General features: G+C 34.5%; 1 protein-coding gene across 5 annotated transcripts in view; it reads right to left on the bottom strand.

The window, feature by feature from the left end:
- Window positions 1-1,661: 1,661 nt before the first annotated feature.
- The window catches only part of RBM41 (RNA binding motif protein 41), a 67,648-nt gene continuing 52,294 nt past the window's right edge, over window positions 1,662-17,015 (bottom strand). For 3 of the 5 annotated variants that reach the window (XM_055438197.2, XM_088834192.1, XM_088834191.1), the window contains 2 exons: window positions 9,945-10,092; window positions 1,662-7,743 (listed from right to left, as the gene is read on the bottom strand). In XM_055438197.2, the coding sequence (XP_055294172.1) occupies window positions 7,577-7,743; window positions 9,945-10,092 (315 nt within the window). In that variant the 3' untranslated portion in view covers window positions 1,662-7,576. The remainder of the gene's footprint in view (window positions 7,744-9,944; window positions 10,093-17,015) is intronic. The other 2 variants (XM_088834194.1, XM_088834193.1) reach the window with 1 other exon arrangement.

Genomic DNA, 17,015 nt, shown 5'->3' on the forward strand with positions numbered 1-17,015 from the left:
CCTGGCGTGCTGTGATTCATGGGGTCGCGGAGAGTCGGACACGACTGAGCGACTGAACTGAACTGAACTGAACTGATTTACTTTACATTATTGTATTGGTTTTGCCATACACTGACATGAATCTGCCCCGGGTGTACATGTGTTCCCCATCTTGAACCCCCCCCCACCTCCCTCCCCATCCCATCCCTCTGGGTCATCCCAGTACACCAGCCCCGAGCATCCTGTCTCATGCATCGAACCTGGACTGGCGATTCGTGTTTCAATGCCATTCTCCCAAATCATCCCACCCTCACCCTCTCCCACGTAGTCCAAAAGACTGTTCTATACATCCGTGTCTCTTTTGCTGTCTCGTATACAGGGTTATCATTATCATCTTTCTAAATTCCATTAAAAAAGAGCTAATTGCAAATTTCCTGGCAGTCTAGTAGTTAGGAAGTTAGGATTCCATGCTTTCACAGTGGAGGGCCTAGGTTCAATCCCTAGTTGGGGAACTAAGATCCCACAAGCCACATAGCATGGCCAAAACAACAACAAAAAACAAAAAAGAGAGCTAATTGTCCTAATTTTTATTAATACTCTGAACATTCAAAATTTTCTAAGTTTATCATTTATATTTGTTTCTCTATAAATTTTCATTTTGTTTACCCACTTTTTAATTGGATTAATGACTTTAGTATACTAAGAAAACTGTATGAATTCTATATTGAAGAAATTAGCTCCTGTGTGTGGCAAATTATTTTCCAGTTTGACCTTTGATTTTTTTTTTTATGGTGGGTTAGTGTGTATATGTGTATATAGATTTTCTTAAATGATTCCTGCTGACCTGTAGGCAGAAAATAAGGAATAGTAGTCAAGTGACTTTAAGTTTTCAATAGTAATCCAAAGACCACAGAATAGAAATAATATTTTATGGAAATGACTTTAAGAAACTTTCTTTCCTCCATTAAAAGCTACATTTATTTAAACATTTACATACAGTAAAATTCATCCTTTCTGGTGTACAATTCTAGGAGTTATCACAAATGCATACACTCATATAATTATAATCAAGATACAGAAAATTTCCATTATTAAACAAATTCCTTGTGCTACCATTTTGTAATCAGTCTCTTATTTTTAACCCGTCATCCACTGACTTATTCTGTTCCCATAAGAACTTGCTTTGTCCTTTTCAGAATGTTATATAAATGGAATCTAACAGTAAGTAGCCTTTTGAGTTTGGCTCTTTTACTTAGCAAAATGCATTTTAACTCTATCCAAGATGTTGCATGTATCATATTGCTCATGACAGTTTTTATTGCTGAGGAGGATTCCCTTGTATGGGTATACCACAGTTTATCTATGCACCAGTTGAGGGACATCCTCTGTTTTTATTTTCCCTTATTGTTAATGGTCTGTAGGTCTAGTAAAGGGCAGAGGTGAGATTTCATACAACAGGAAGAAGTTTCTTCTGAAAAGTCCACCTTAGAAGTATGCTCCTAGGTAACATGTGCAAAAGGTTATACCAGGATAACTTACTTCTTGTCCTTTAAACTATATTTAAAATTGGAGTTAATCCAAAGTGAGCAGTTTATCAAAGGAATAGATGTTTTTCCTGAGTATAGTTAGATGATATCCTCAGAGCAGGCCTGACAAATATTCTGCAATGCAAGTCACTGGCAGAGTATTAAATTTTTCTTTATTAAAAAACACTGAAAAAAGTAAAAATCAGCCCAAATCACACCTTAAAAATTTTATAAAGCAAAAGTCCCCTTTCAGTCTATCCAATCACATCTCTAAAAGGTTTACAATTTGGTATGTATATTTCCCAGATTTTTCCTAAGTTTATTCAGAAATATCTATATATACATATATCATATGTATACAAATGCTTTTGTTTATAAAAAAGTATTCACATATACATATATATTACTTTTTAACTTATTACAAAATCCTAGACACTATACAGATCAGAATGCATTAATAGATATACCTCCATTATTTTAACGGCTATATAGTATTCCACTAAATGGATGCATCATAATTTATCCATTCTCACACTGATGGACATTTAGGTTGTACCCACTATTTCAGTGTGTGTGACTTTATTAAAATATAATTTGGATATCATAAAATTCACCCATTTAAAGTATATAATTCATGGTTTGTACTACAATAACCAAGTTGTATAATCATCATCATAATCAATTTTAGAACATTTTCATCAAGTTCTAAAGAAACCCTATACACTTCAGCTATTGCCCCCAACCCTAAGCAACCACTATATATTTGGAATCATATAATATACAGTCATTTGGAATAGCTGCTTTCATTTAGCATGTTTTCAGCATCCTTCCACATTATAGCATATTTACCTGATATGTTCCCTCCTCTTCTACTTTTTGGAAGAATTTTTGAAGAATTTGTATTAATTCTTCTTTAATGTTTGTGAGAATTAATCTGAGAATCTATTTATGTTTAGGCTTTTCTTTTTGGGTATTTAAAAAGTTTTAATTAACCTCTTATTATAGGTATTTTCAGATTTTCTTTGTTCTCCCTTTTTCAACGATTGGTTTCAGTAATTTGTGTCTTTTTAGGAATGTGTTCATTACAAATAAGTTATCTAATTTATTGGCATAAAATTGTTCATGATGTTCCTTCATAATTTTCTTTAAATTTCTGTAAGATTTGTAGTAATGTTCCCTCCTTCATTTCTGATCCTAGAAATTTTAGTCTTCTTTTTTTTTAAATTTTGTTGGTCTTTACACAGAGCCAACTTCTGGTTTCATTGAACTTTTTATTCTCTATGCCATTTACTTACCTAATCTTTAAAATATTTCCTTCCTTCTGCTTTTTCTAGTTAGTTTTCTCCTCTTTGTCCAGTGTCTTAATGTACAAAGTGAGGTTATTGATATATGATATTTCTTCTTTTTAATTACAGGCATTTATACTTATAATTTTTTTCTAAGCATTGCTTTAGGTGCATCCCACAAGTTTTGGGATGCTGCATGAACCAGATATCAAACTGCCAACATCCTCTGGATCATGAAAAAAGCAAGAGAGTTCCAGGAAAACATCTATTTCTGCTTTATTGACTATGCCAAAGTCTTTGACTGTGTGGAACACAATAAACTGTGGAAAATTCTGAAAGAGATAGGAATACCAGACCACCTGACCTGCCTCTTGAGAAACCTGTATGCAGGTCAGGAAGCAACAGTTAGAACTGGACATGGAACAACAGACTGGTTCCAAATAGGAAAAGGAGTACGTCAAGGCTATATATTGTCAACCTGCTTATTTAACTTATATGCAGAGTACATTATGAGAAACGCTGGGCTGAAAGAAGCACAAGCTGGAATCAAGATTGCTGGGAGAAATATCAATAACCTCAGATATGCAGATGACACTACCCTTATGGTAGAAAGTGAAGAGGAACTCAAAAGCCTCTTGATGAAAGTGAAAGAGGAGAGTGAAAAGGTTGGCTTGAAGCTCAACATTCAGAAAACGAAGATCATGGCATCTGGTCCCATCACTTCATGGGAAATAGATGGGGAAACAGTGGCTGACTTTATATTTTTGGGGCTCTAAAATCGCTGCAAATGCTGATTGCAGCCATGAAATTAAAAGACGCTTACTCCTTGGAAGGAAAGTTATGACCAAACTAGATAGCATATTAAAAAGCAGAGACATTACTTTGCCAACAAAGGTCCATCTAGTCAAGGCTATGGGTTTTCCAGTGGTCATGTATGGATGTGAGAGTTGGACTGTGAAGAAAGCTGATCACCGAAATGATGTTTTTGAACTGTGGTGTTGGAGAAGACTCTTGAGAGTCCCTTGGACTGCAAGGAGATCCAACCAGTCCATTCTAAAGGAGATCAATCCTGGGTGTTCATTGGAAGGACTGATGCTAAAGCTGAAATGCCAATACTTTGGCCACCTCATGTGAAAAGTTGACTCACTGGAAAAGACTCTGATGCTGGGAGGGATTGGGGGCAGGAGGAGAAGGGGACAACAGTGAATGAGATGGCTGGATGGCATCACCAACTCGATGGACATGAGTTTGAGTCAACTCTGGCAGTTGGTGATGGACAGGGAGGCCTGGCGTGCTGTGATTGATGGGGTTGCAAAGAGTCGGACAAGACTGAGCGACTGAACTGAACTGATGTTCATTTTCACTCATCTCACATTAACCTTGTAATTTATTCTTTGACATATTGGTCATTTAAAAGTGTATATAATTCCCATTTGTGTCTCCTGACTTTCTGTTATTGATTTCTAATAGAAGTTTCATTCTATGTGGTCAGAGAACATACTTTGCATAGTTTGATCCACTTTAATTTACCATGATTTGTTTTATGGTATGTGATATAGCTATGATTTTTCCAGTAATCATGTATGGATGTGAGAGCTGGACCATAAAGAAGGCTGAGTGCTGAAGAACAGATGCTTTCAAACTGTGGTGCTGGAGAAGACTCTTGTGAGTCCTTTGGACTACAAGGAGATCAAATCAGTCAATTCTAAAGGAAATCAATCCTGTATATTCATTGGAAGAACTGATGCTGAAGCTGAAGCTCCAATATTTTGGCCACCTGATGTGAAGAGCCAACTCATCTGAAAAGACCCTGATGTTGGGAAAGACTGAGGGCAGGAGGAGAAGTGGGTGACAGAGGATGAGATGGTTGGATGGCATCACTGACTCAATGGACATGTATTTGAGCAAATTCTGGGAGATAGTGAAAGACAGGGATGCCTGGTGTGCTACAGTCCATAGGGTTGCAAAGAGTTGGGCAAGACTGAGTGACTGAACGACAACAAGAACAAAATGTGATATGGTCCATCCTGGAGATGTTTCATGTGTATTTGAGAAGAATGTGTGTTCTGCTCTTGTTAGGTGAAGTGTTCTATAAGTATCTTTAAGGTCTAGTTGATTTATAGCATTATTCAAGTCTTCTATTCCTTTGTTCATAATTCTGTCTAGTTCTTAATGAAAATGGGATACTTAATCCCCCACTTTTTGTTGTATACTTTTATATTTCTCCATTCATTTCAGTTTTTGATTCATGTATTTTGGTACTCTGGTGTTAGATGCATATGTGTTTATAATAGATGTCACTATCTACAGTAATTTTTTTGCTTTAAAGCTCATTTTAAATAGACTTTAGATAATAGTATAGCCACTCCAGCTTTCTTATAATTGCCATTTGCCTGATATTTCTATCCTTTAACCTTCAATCTGTATCTTTGAATCTAAAGTGTGACTACAATAAATAGCATAGAGGTAAGTCTTGTTTGTTTTTCTCATTTGATGATCTCTGCCTTTTGACTAGATTGCTTAATCCATTCATACTTATGTCTCAAGTTTTTACTTCTCCATTCCTCTTTTTACTTTCTTTTGCATTGGACATTTTCTAATAAGACATTTAAGTGTATTTAATATTTTTACTATATATTTTTAGCTATTTTGTTAGTGGTTGCTCTAGGGTTTATCATACACATCTTAACTGGCTTCAGCTATATACTAACTAAATTCCAGTGAGATGTAAAAACCTTATTCCTATGTAAACCTATTCCTTTTCTCATTTTTTGTGATATTATTGTTAGTAATGTTATCTCTACATGTTATAAACCCAGTAATATGTCATTATAATTATTACTTAGTATAACTTTATGTCTTTTAAAGAAGCTGACAGAAGAAAGAGCAAGTATATTATTTATAGCTTTTTTATATTAGCCTTCTTATTTCCTATTTCTTGTTTCCTTCATTTGTTCCTATGGATTTGAGTTACCACTTGGACTCATTAATTCAATACAGCTTTGTTTCTACCTTTGTCCCGCTATTGGTAAATATATTAGTTTTATATGTAATAGATCCAATAATGCAATTACATATATATTGCTTGATAAAATAGCTTTTAAAATCGATTAAGAAAGAAAAATGTATTTTGACTATCTTTTATAATTACATAATTACCTTTACCAGTGCTAATTTTTTGTATGTGTAGATTTAAATTACTGTCTGAGGTCACCTGTTTTCTACCTGAAGAACTTCCTTTGATATTTCCTGCTAGTCAGGTCTGACAGCAACATATTCTGCCAGTTTTTGACTGTGTGGGAATGTTTTTATTTCATCTTCATTTTTGAAAAACAGCTTTATTGAACATGGAATCTATGTTGACAGTTCTTTTTCATTTCAACACTTTGAGTAAATTTTCCCACTGCCACCTCCTTTCTTTCTGATGAGAAGTCATCTGTTATTGAAGCTTCCTTGTAAATGATGCTTCATCTATCTCATTTTGCTTTCAAAAGTTTCGTCTTTGGGTTTTAGCATTCTTATTGTGGTGTGTTTGTGGATTTCTTGTTTATCTTACTTTGGATTCATTGAGATCTCTTGGATGTGTAGATAATGTTTCTTATCAAATTTGGGGTGTTTACAGCCATTATTTATTGGAATATTTTTTTTTTGCTCCTTTCTTTCTCTGATATTCCCATTACAAGTATGTTAGAGTGTTTAATGGTTCTATACTCTGTTATACTTTCATTCTTTTTTCTTTCTGATCTTCATCCTGGATACGATCACATTTAATCATCACAACCCAATGAAGTAATATTACTATCCTCATTTTTATAGATGAAAAAAATTGAGGCTCAGATTTAATGACTTGCCAAAGTCACAGAGTGGTTAAATATGGCTGTGAAGTTCAAACAGGTCTGATTCCAAAGTTTATACTACTTCCTGTATATTATGTCATTTTTCTATTCTCCAACAATTATAAACAAACAACTGGGGGACTTGGGGCTGGCTGCCTCTCTTCTAGAAAGCTCTTTTCTTTCTACACTCCTTTGGTATTCTTTGCTAGTATGCTCCTCTTCTAAAATTCATATATTTAATCCCTAACATGTACTGACAATGATTCAATGCTTATTGCTTTGAATTCAATCATTATTCAATGGTAGCTAGTGTAAATGATTGTGAGAACACTGTTTTGATCTAAATTCTTTTATTAGAAAAAATGAACAGCTTTTTGAAGATACTGATAACTTAATAGGGAAGTGTGCATTAAATATTTGCTGACTAACCTGTGGAAACTACCTACTGTTACTGCTGAAGGTCTAATTCAACAGCATTTACTGATGTTTAGGCCCCTGGTCACTTATTTACTAGGTGAATAAAATTAGGGACAAGTGGGCTCTAGATATAAATATTTCAACATTTAATGACTTTTTTAGTTTTATATATATATAGGAGGCAGTCTTGGAAAGAACGTCGTCTCTAGGGATAAATATATAAGACCTCATATAAATTACAATGATTTAAAAAAATCCTTGGAAGTAATCTACTGTAATTTATCCTGAGAAAATGATACTCTTTATATCCAACCCTCTATACTCATTATATTGCCTATCCTAGATAATCTTTGATTATAGAAAATGTATCCTGCCAATTCTTTCTAAAAGCTGAAAGGGATTATCTTAATATTGCTTTCTCTCCCTCCGTTCCTCTTCTTCAGTTCCAAACAAACTGTTATCTATAAACAAACCATAGATCCTAAATTCTGATGTAAAAAAGACCTCCTGGGACTCACAATTTTTGTATCTTCTAACTGCCACTGATTTCAGTAGTATTATCTGTAGTAGATGATATTAGAGAAGCAGCCTGGAGATCTGGCCGTTGCTTTTTGTTCTTTCCAAATTCTATCACCAATATTTTCCCACGTAGCTTATATCCATTTACTAGACGCAATGCTTGCCATGCTATTTCTGTATCTAAAAGAGAAAGAAAAACCACCAGTTTACGTATGGCTTAATAATTCAATTTTATTCCAAGTCTAGTTTATGTTGTTTTGCCTTGGAGTACAATGTAGGCTATAATGCCATGTAGTTATTTGAGTTTATAGCGTTTTCCACAATCCCAAATTTGTATAACTCAGCAAGATTAAACTAATGGCTAAGAATAATGACAATAGAATCTTAAAAAGGATGCTTGAGAGTGTCTCCTAATTCAAGGATATAGGTAAAAAACAAAACGAAACAAAACAAGGATATAGACAGTGTGTTAAAGAGGGCTAAGCCACATCTAATAATATACAAACTTGTATCTTAGATAACACATTATAGGTGCTAAGAGAATGAAATAATTTTCAAAATAGGAAACACAAAAGAAGTTATTATGGTACTGGGGACATTTTCCTATTAATACTTTTCCTTTTGATTAGAGAGTGGTTGTCAGAGCCCTCATTTGGATAAGTTTAAGAATCCTTGTAGGCATATAGAAGCTTGAAGTGTAAGAGTATATAGGGAATAGCAGGAGGATTTAATTTATGGGTCTCAGAGTCTAGATGTGGGAAATTAGGAAGGAATGGACTTATTGCCCAGAGTCTGTCAAATCTTAAGTAGACAAGCAATAGTTTTAGATTGAACCAATTTATGTCTTATACGTATGGTCTACAAATTTTCAAACGTATTCATAACTAGTAAAACAGCTATTTATTTAAAAGCACTTAGTGTATAAAGCCTTTTTATTATATATTTTTTCAACTAATGGATCATATTAGGTGGGGGGTACATGAAATAATATTTTAAGTTTAAAAGGTTTCTTACACTTGAAAAGACTGAAAATCACTAAAGCTGAGGATCCAAAAACGTTCAGTGAGATAGGAAAGATGGTACAATGCTATATAAGAAGACTGCAGGGGAATTTGGCATTGCTCATGTGCAAAAGCACTTGCCTTTAAATATATTACTATGCAGTATATAAATTATGATAGTTTAGGTATAATAAAAGGTATAGTTCCTACCTAGCCTCCACCAAAAAAGAAAGATAGTTTGGTCTGTCATAGAAACTGGAATTCCTATAGAGATATAACTTGTTTAATTACACATTGTTTTATTATGCTTTGCAGATAATGTTTTTTTTTTCCAAATTGAAGGGTTTTAGTAACCCTGCACTGTTAGATGATAGTATTTTTTACTAAGAAAGTATTTTTAAATTAAGGTATGTACATTGTTTTTTGGACAAAATGTTACTGTTCACTTAATATACTACAGTATAGGATAAACACAAGGCTTTCCAGGTGGCTCAGAAGTAAAGAATCTGCCTGCAGGAGATGCAGAAGTGGGTTTGATCCCTGCATTGGGAAGATCCCATGGAGTAGGAAATGGCAACCCATTCCAGTATTCTTGCCTGGAAAATTCCATGGAGAGAGGAGCCTGGTGGGCTACAGTCCATGGGGTCACAGAGTCAGACACAACTGAGTGGCAGTGCATGCATGCATGCACCCTTTCTCCCAGTCTATGGTGATAATCTGCATACGATAGTGTAAATATAACTTTTATATGTACTAGGAAAACAAAAAATTCATGCAACTCACTTTATTGAGATAATTCACCTTATTGCAGTGGTCTGGAGTTGAATCTGCAGTATCCCTGAGACATGCCTGTATTATTCTTCCCTATGGTTTAGGATACTTAAGTCATGTATTAGGATGCAAACAACAGTTAAACAATGTATCACCCACTAGTTAATTATGAATTACTAATGAATTATCATAATATAGCATAATATCATAATAGCTTACAGTCTTACTCCTAAAGGAATAGGGCATATGCAACTATAAGTGTTCTGATAAGAATACCAATATGTTAATAATTAATGTAATTATAACTTGGACTAGAAATATTACTTTCAGCAAATGGAAAGTAAATTTTGATACAGTGAGTAGAAGTGCCAAGACTGGGGAAAAGAGAGGACAATGGTGTAAGGTGGTGGTGCACTCTCAAGGAGAGGAAACACAGAAGGGAGAATAGAAAAAAAAAAAAACACAACATGTTTTCCTTAGTTCTCTTCCCTTCCTCCTATGTGCTTCTTTTGTGGGCTATATTTAAATTAGAGAGGGTATACGTAGTTGCTAGTGAATTTATTAGTGACTCAGCCATAACTGAGTAATTATCCAGATGAAGCTACTTACTGGGAAAAGTGATAAAAGCCTGCCCCCTCATTCGTCCAGTCATCATTCGGAATTGAATTGGAGGTCCTTTCTTTTCCTGGAACCGAGCGAATAATGAGACAAGATCTCTTTCAGTCACCCGAGGGCTAAGGTTCTTCAGGTATAACACCTAATACAAACCAAGGATCAACAGAAATATCACATTAGGGAGATAAGGCAACTATTTCATTGTGGAAGGACTTAGTTTCAGATAAAGGTGATGGATTGAATACATGCATCTAATCTCAATCCCTCCAAAAAACTTTAAAACTATAGGGACTTAAAAAAAAAAAGTAAGGAAGAACAAGGAAATGAGGCAATAGCAACAATATTCTGGAAGCTGTAAAATAACTGAACAAGCATATTTGAGAAAGCTGAATCTTAAATCAGCAGTGGGGGAAACCAAGAACTAACCCAATCCACATCTAAGAATCCTGAAACATTTTAGGAACTGATATATTCTAGTATCTCTGGAAATGGATATAAAGAGCTGGAGTTAAGATAAGGTGGGTATGTTAAAAGTTCTTTAAAAAATTAGCTTATATCTTTAAACACCCTCCCCTACAATATGCTACTGGGTAAAGACCACTCCCAATCCTGCTGTATACTGGAGGTTCATTCTCTGAACACAGGGAATGTTAGACACCATTGAGGATGTGAATGGTGTTCCTGAAAATTAGGCTTTAAGAGAAATGATGCATTCTGAATGATGAGGATACCCCAAACACTTTCCTTCATTTGGCTCCTACAATGCTGGTGGTACCCTCCCCAACTGAGATTTCTGAAGTCTTCTCTGGGAAATCTAATCAGTCCCAAGAGGAAAGGTCTAAAAATGCTGATTTAGAATGGGGAATTTCTCTAACAAATGAATGAGCCAGATGACTTTAAGTGAAGCTTAAACTCAATAAGGATCACTTATTTGATCAGAGCTTCCAATTTTTGGCTCCTACTCATAAATATGAGCAGAAATTATCAGGCATCTGAGAAAAACTACTAATGTGAAAGAGACAGAACAAAAAAATAAATAAAAGCAAGTGGGAGAAAACAGAAACTATGCAAGGAGGAAAAAAAAAAACCTCAAAGAGCCATCACTAATATCCTCAGAGAAAGAAGAGAAAATATCCCATCTATTAGGAATGAAATGCTTTTTTAAAAAAGAAACATTCAAGAAAATAAACAAAAAGAGCTCTTCAATGTGATTGAACTTAAGTTCTCAATGGCTTAATAGATTATTACAAGGTGTTTTAAGTAAGTACCTTTGTAATCATAATTAAAATACCTATAGAAGGCACACAAAATGAGAAAGGAAAAAGGCAATTCACTACTAAAAAATTAGCAACAAGGGCTATAAAACAGAAAACAACTAACAAATGGCAATAGTAAATCCTCTCTATCAATAATTACTTTACATATAAATGGATTAAACTCCCTAGTCAAAGACATAGAGTGGTTAAACAAACAAAAAACAAAATGTGATTAAGTGCTGTCTACAAGTAACTTATTTTAGATTTAAGGCCATACACAGGCTGGAAAAGAAAGGATAAAAATAAATTCCATGCAAACTGCAACCAAAAAAAGAATAAGGTTGGCCATGTTTAATCAAGATAAAATAGACTTTAAGTCAAAAATTTTCAAGAGAGACAAAAAAGGACATTATATAATGATAAAAGGGTCAGTTCACCAGGAAGATATAATGACTATAAATACATATGCACACAACATGAGAGCACTTAAATATATGAGCAAACATTGAAAAAACTGAAGGGGGCTATAAATAGCAACATAACACTACTAGGACATTTCAATACCTCACTTTCAGAAGCAAAAGAAAAACTAGAAAATTCACAAATATGTGAAAACTAAACAACATAATCTAGAACAACCAATGGGTCAAAGAAGAAATCAAAAGGTAAATTAGAAAACACCTTGATACAAAGGAATATGAAACCACAACATTCCAAAATTTATGGAATGCAACTAGGTTAATACTAAAATGGAAGTTTATTGCATTATGCCTACATTAAACAAGGGGAAAGCTCTCAAACTACTTTGCATTTCAAGGAGCTAGGAAAAAACCAAACTAAGCTCAAAGTTATTGGACAGAAATAATAAAGATTACACAGAAATGATTGAAATAGATTAGAAAAATAATAGAAAAAAATCAACCAAACTAAGAGCTGTTTCTTAAAAATATCAACAAAATTGACTACTTTTAGCTAGGCTAAGAAAAAAGAGAAGACTCAAATAAAATTCAAAGTGAAAGAGGAGACTTTACAACTGATGCCACAGAAATAAAAAAGGATTATGAGAGACTACTCTGACAATTATATGCCAACAAATTGGATAATCTACAGAAAAGGATAAATTCCTAGAAACATAAACCTACCGAGATGAAATCATGAAGAAACAGAAAATTTGAATAGACTTATAACTAGCAATATTCAGTAATCAAAAATCTCCCAACAAAGTAAAGCCCAGGACCAGATGGCTTCACAGGTGAATTCTACCAAATATTTAAAGAATTAATACCAATCCTCCTAAAATTCTTCCAAATATTTGAAGAGGCAGGAACACTCCCAAACTAATTTTATCAGGCCAGCATTAACATGACCCAAAACAGAAAAAGATATTATAAGAAATGAAAACTATAGGCTAATATCCGTGATGAATACAGATGTAAAAATTCTTAACAGAAAAGTAGTAAACTGAATTTAAAAGCACATTAAAAGGATCATGGCCAAATGTGATTTATCCCTGGGTGCAAGGATGGTTCAACATATGAAAATCAATCAATATCACATAGCACATTAACAGAACGAAGGATAAAAATCACAAATCATTTCAATAGACATCAATGGACAGATCTTCCAGACAGAAAATCAGTAAGGCAACAGAGATACTAAATGACACAACAGAACAGCTAGACTTAATTGCTATTTTCAGGACATTAAATTAAAAATAAACCCAGAATACACATTCTTTTCAAGTGCAAATAAAACATTCTCTATAATAGACCACAAACTAGGACACAAAATAGGCCTCAAGAAATTTAAGAGGCCAGGGATTATTTCAAGCATCTTTTTGACTACAATAGCATGAAAGTAGAAATCAGCCACAGAAAGAGACATGAGGAAAAAAGATTACATGGAAACATAACATGATACTAAAGAAACTAATAGGTTAACAGTGTAATCAAAGAGGAAATTAAGAAATATCTTGAGACAAATGACAATGAAAACTCAACCGGTTGCAGAAAAGGTAGTGCAAAGAGGGAACTTCATAGTGATAAAGGTCTTCCTCAAAAAAAAAAAAAAAAAACAAACCAAGAAAAATCTCAAAGAAACAACCTAAACCACCTAAAAGAATTAGAAAAAGAACAATCTAAAGTCAACAGAAGGAAGTAAATAATAAAAATCAGGGAGGAAAATAATAAAATAGAGATTAAAATTGAAAAAAATGAAAACAAGAACTGAAAAGGTAAACAAAATTGACCAACCTCTGGCCATGCTCACTAAGAGAGAAGGCCCCAATTAAATGAGGAGAAATAACAACAGATATTGCAGAAATGCAAAAAAAAAAAACAAACATGAGAATACTATGAACAATTATTTGCCAACAGACTGGACAACCTAGAAGAAATGGACAAGTTTCTAGAAACACACAGCCCACCAAAACTGAATCAAAAATAGATAGTTTGAACACACCAATCACTAGAAGTGAAATAGAATCTGTAATTAAACAACAACAACAACAAAAAAAAAACCTCCCTGCAAACAGAAGTTCAGGACTGGATGTCTTCACTGGGGAATTCTACCAAACATACAAAGAAGAACTTATATTGATTGTTCTCAAACTCTTCCAAAAGACTGAAGAGAAAGGAATACTACCAAAGTCATTCTATGAAGCCACTATTACTCTGATACCAAATCCAGACAAAAACACTACCAATAAAGAAAATTACATTCCTCTTTGATGAATACAGATGCAAAAAAATCCTCAACCAAATATTAGCAAACCAAATCCAACAACACATAAAAAAAGATCATACACCATGATCAAGTAGGATTTATCCCAGGGTCATAAGGATGGTTCAACATACGTAATCATTCAGTGTGATACATCACATCAGCATAAGAAAAGATAAAACTCACATAATCATCTCAATAGATGCAGAAAAGCATTTGATAAAATTCAGCATCCATTCATGATAAAAAACTAATATCTTTATTAAAGTGGGTCTAGAGAGAACATATACGAATGAGTTCTGTTCCAAGAGCACAATTATAAGTCCAATTTGTTCGTAAGTCCAACAAAGTTAGCCCAGGTACCCAACTTAACACAACTGGCTATATAGTACTGTACTGTAATATGTTTACAATACTTTTCACACAGATAATACATAAAAAACAAGCAGAAAAAATAAAGACATCTTTAATACTGCAATACAGTATCTTGAAAAGTACAGTAGTACAGTACAACAGCTGGCATATAGGGGCTGGCATTGAGTGAACAGGCTAGAAGAGTTACTGACTGGAGGAGGGAGAGGAGCCGGGAGATGGCAGAGCTGAAGGATCATCAGAAATAGGAGATGGAGGGCAGGTTACAATTTCACTCCCACCTGATATTGATGATACACACTTTCACATCTTTGAGAGTTTGCAACTTGAAGGTTCACATGTAGGGGACTTACTGTAAAAGCTATTTATGGCAAACTGACAGTCATTGCTCAATAGTGAAAAGCTGAAAGCCTTCCTATTAAAATCTGGAACAAGACAATGATGCCCACTATTACCATTTCTATTCAATGCAGTATTCTAGCCATAGCAATAAGATAAGAAAAAGAAATAAAAGGTATCCAAAAATGGAAGAGAAGAGGTAAAACTGCCATTATATACAGATGACATTATACTATATATAGAAAATCTTAAAGACTCCACCCTTATAGCAGAAAGTGAAGAACTAAAGAGCTTCTTGATGAAAGTGAAAGAGGAGAGTGAAAAAGTTGGCTTAAAGCTCAACATTCAGAAAACTAAGATCATGGCATCTGGTCCCATCACTTCAATGCAAATAGATGGGGAAACAGTGGAAACAGTGGCTGACTTTATTTTTCTGGGCTTCAAAATCACTGCAGATGAAATTCAAAGATGCTTACTTCTTGGAAGGAAAGTTATGACCAACCCAGACAGCATATTGAAAAGCAAAAGGTCCGTCTAGTCAAGGCTATGGTCTTTCCAGTGGTCATGTGTGGATGTGAGAGTTGGACTATAAAGAAAACTGAGCGCCAAAGAATTGATGCTTTTGAACTGTGGTGTTGGAAAAGACTCTTGAGCGTCCCTTGGACTGCAAGGAGATCCAACCAGTCCATCCTAAAGGAGATCAGTCCTGGGTGTTCATTAGTAGGACTGATGTTGAAGCTGAAACTCCAATACTTAGGCCACCTGATGAGAAGAGCTGACTTATTTGAAAACGACAGAGGATGAGATGTCTGGATGGCATCACTGACTCAATGGACATGGGTTTGGGTGAACTCTGGAGTTGGTGATGGACAGGGAGGCCTGGTGTACTGCAGTTCACGGGGTTGCAAAGAGTCAGAAATGACTGAGCGACTGGACTGAACTGAAAGACTCCACACAAAATCTAGTAAGAAAATTCAGCAAATTAGCAGGATATAAGAACTGATAAGCAAATTCAGCAAAGCAGCAGTATACAAGATTAACTTACAAAAACCTGTTCCATTTCTTTACAATAAAAATGAAATATCAGAAAGGGAAAATATTAAAAAAAAATCCTCTTAAGACTGCACAAGAATCAAATACTTTGGAATAAAATTTGACCAAGGAAGTGAAAGACTTACATGCTGAAAACTGTAAAACACTGACAAAGGAACCAGAAGATGATTTTAAGAAATGGGAAGATACACCATATTCTTGGATTGGAACAATTAATATGGTTAAAATGGCCATACTACCCAAAGCAGGTTTAATGCATCCCTATCAAATTATCCATGACATTTTTCACAGACTAGAACAAATAAGTCTAATATTTATGATGAACCAGAAAAGACCCAGAATTAGCAAAATAATCCTGAGGATAAACAACAAAGCAGAAGGCATAACTCTCCAAGACTTCAGACAATTACAAAGCTACAGTAATCAAAAGAGTGGTACTGGCACAAAAACATACATATAGATCAACAGAATAGAACAGAGAGTCCAGAAATAAACCCACACACCTACAGTCAATTAATCTTCAATAAAGGAGGCAAGATATACAATGGAGAAAAGACAGTCTCTTCAGCAAGTGGTGTTGGGAAAGTTGGACAGCCACACATAAATCAATAAAGTTAGAACACCCCCTCACACCATACACACAAAGAACTCAAAATGGTTTGAAGATTTACATATAAGAGAGGACACCATAAAACTTCTAGAAGAGAATATAGGCAAACATTCTCTGGCATAAAACGTGCCAATGTTTTCTTAGGTCAGTCTCTAAAGGCAAAAGAAATACAAGCAAAAATAAACAAATGGAACCTAATCAAACTTATAAGCTTTTGTACAGCAAAGGAAACCATAAACAAAACTAAAAGACAACCTATCACTGGGAGAAAATATTTGCAAAAGATGTGACCAACAAAGGGTTAATTAAAAAAATATACAAACAGCTCATAAAACTCAGTAACAAAAAAACAAACAACCCAATCATTAATGGACAGAAGATCTAAGTACAAATTTCACCAAAGAAGACATACAGATAGCCAATGAGCACATGAAAAGATGTTCAACACTGCTAATTAGAGAAATGCAAATCAAAACTACAATATGGTATCATGTCACTGGTCAGGATGACCTTCACCAAGAGTCTACAAATAATAAATGCTGGAGTATTGGAGAAAAGAAAATCCTCTTACACAGTTGGTTGGAATGTAAACTGGTGTATATGAAGAACATTACAGAGGTTCCTTAAAAAACTAAAAGTAGAGTTGCCATATGACCCAGCAATCCCACTCCTGGGCATACATCTGGAGAATACTCTAATTCAAAAAGATACATT

The sequence above is a fragment of the Moschus berezovskii genome, chromosome X (assembly GCF_049115385.1).
Source record: "Moschus berezovskii isolate FMDL1 chromosome X, NW_MosBer_1.0, whole genome shotgun sequence".
NCBI lineage: Eukaryota > Metazoa > Chordata > Mammalia > Artiodactyla > Moschidae > Moschus > Moschus berezovskii.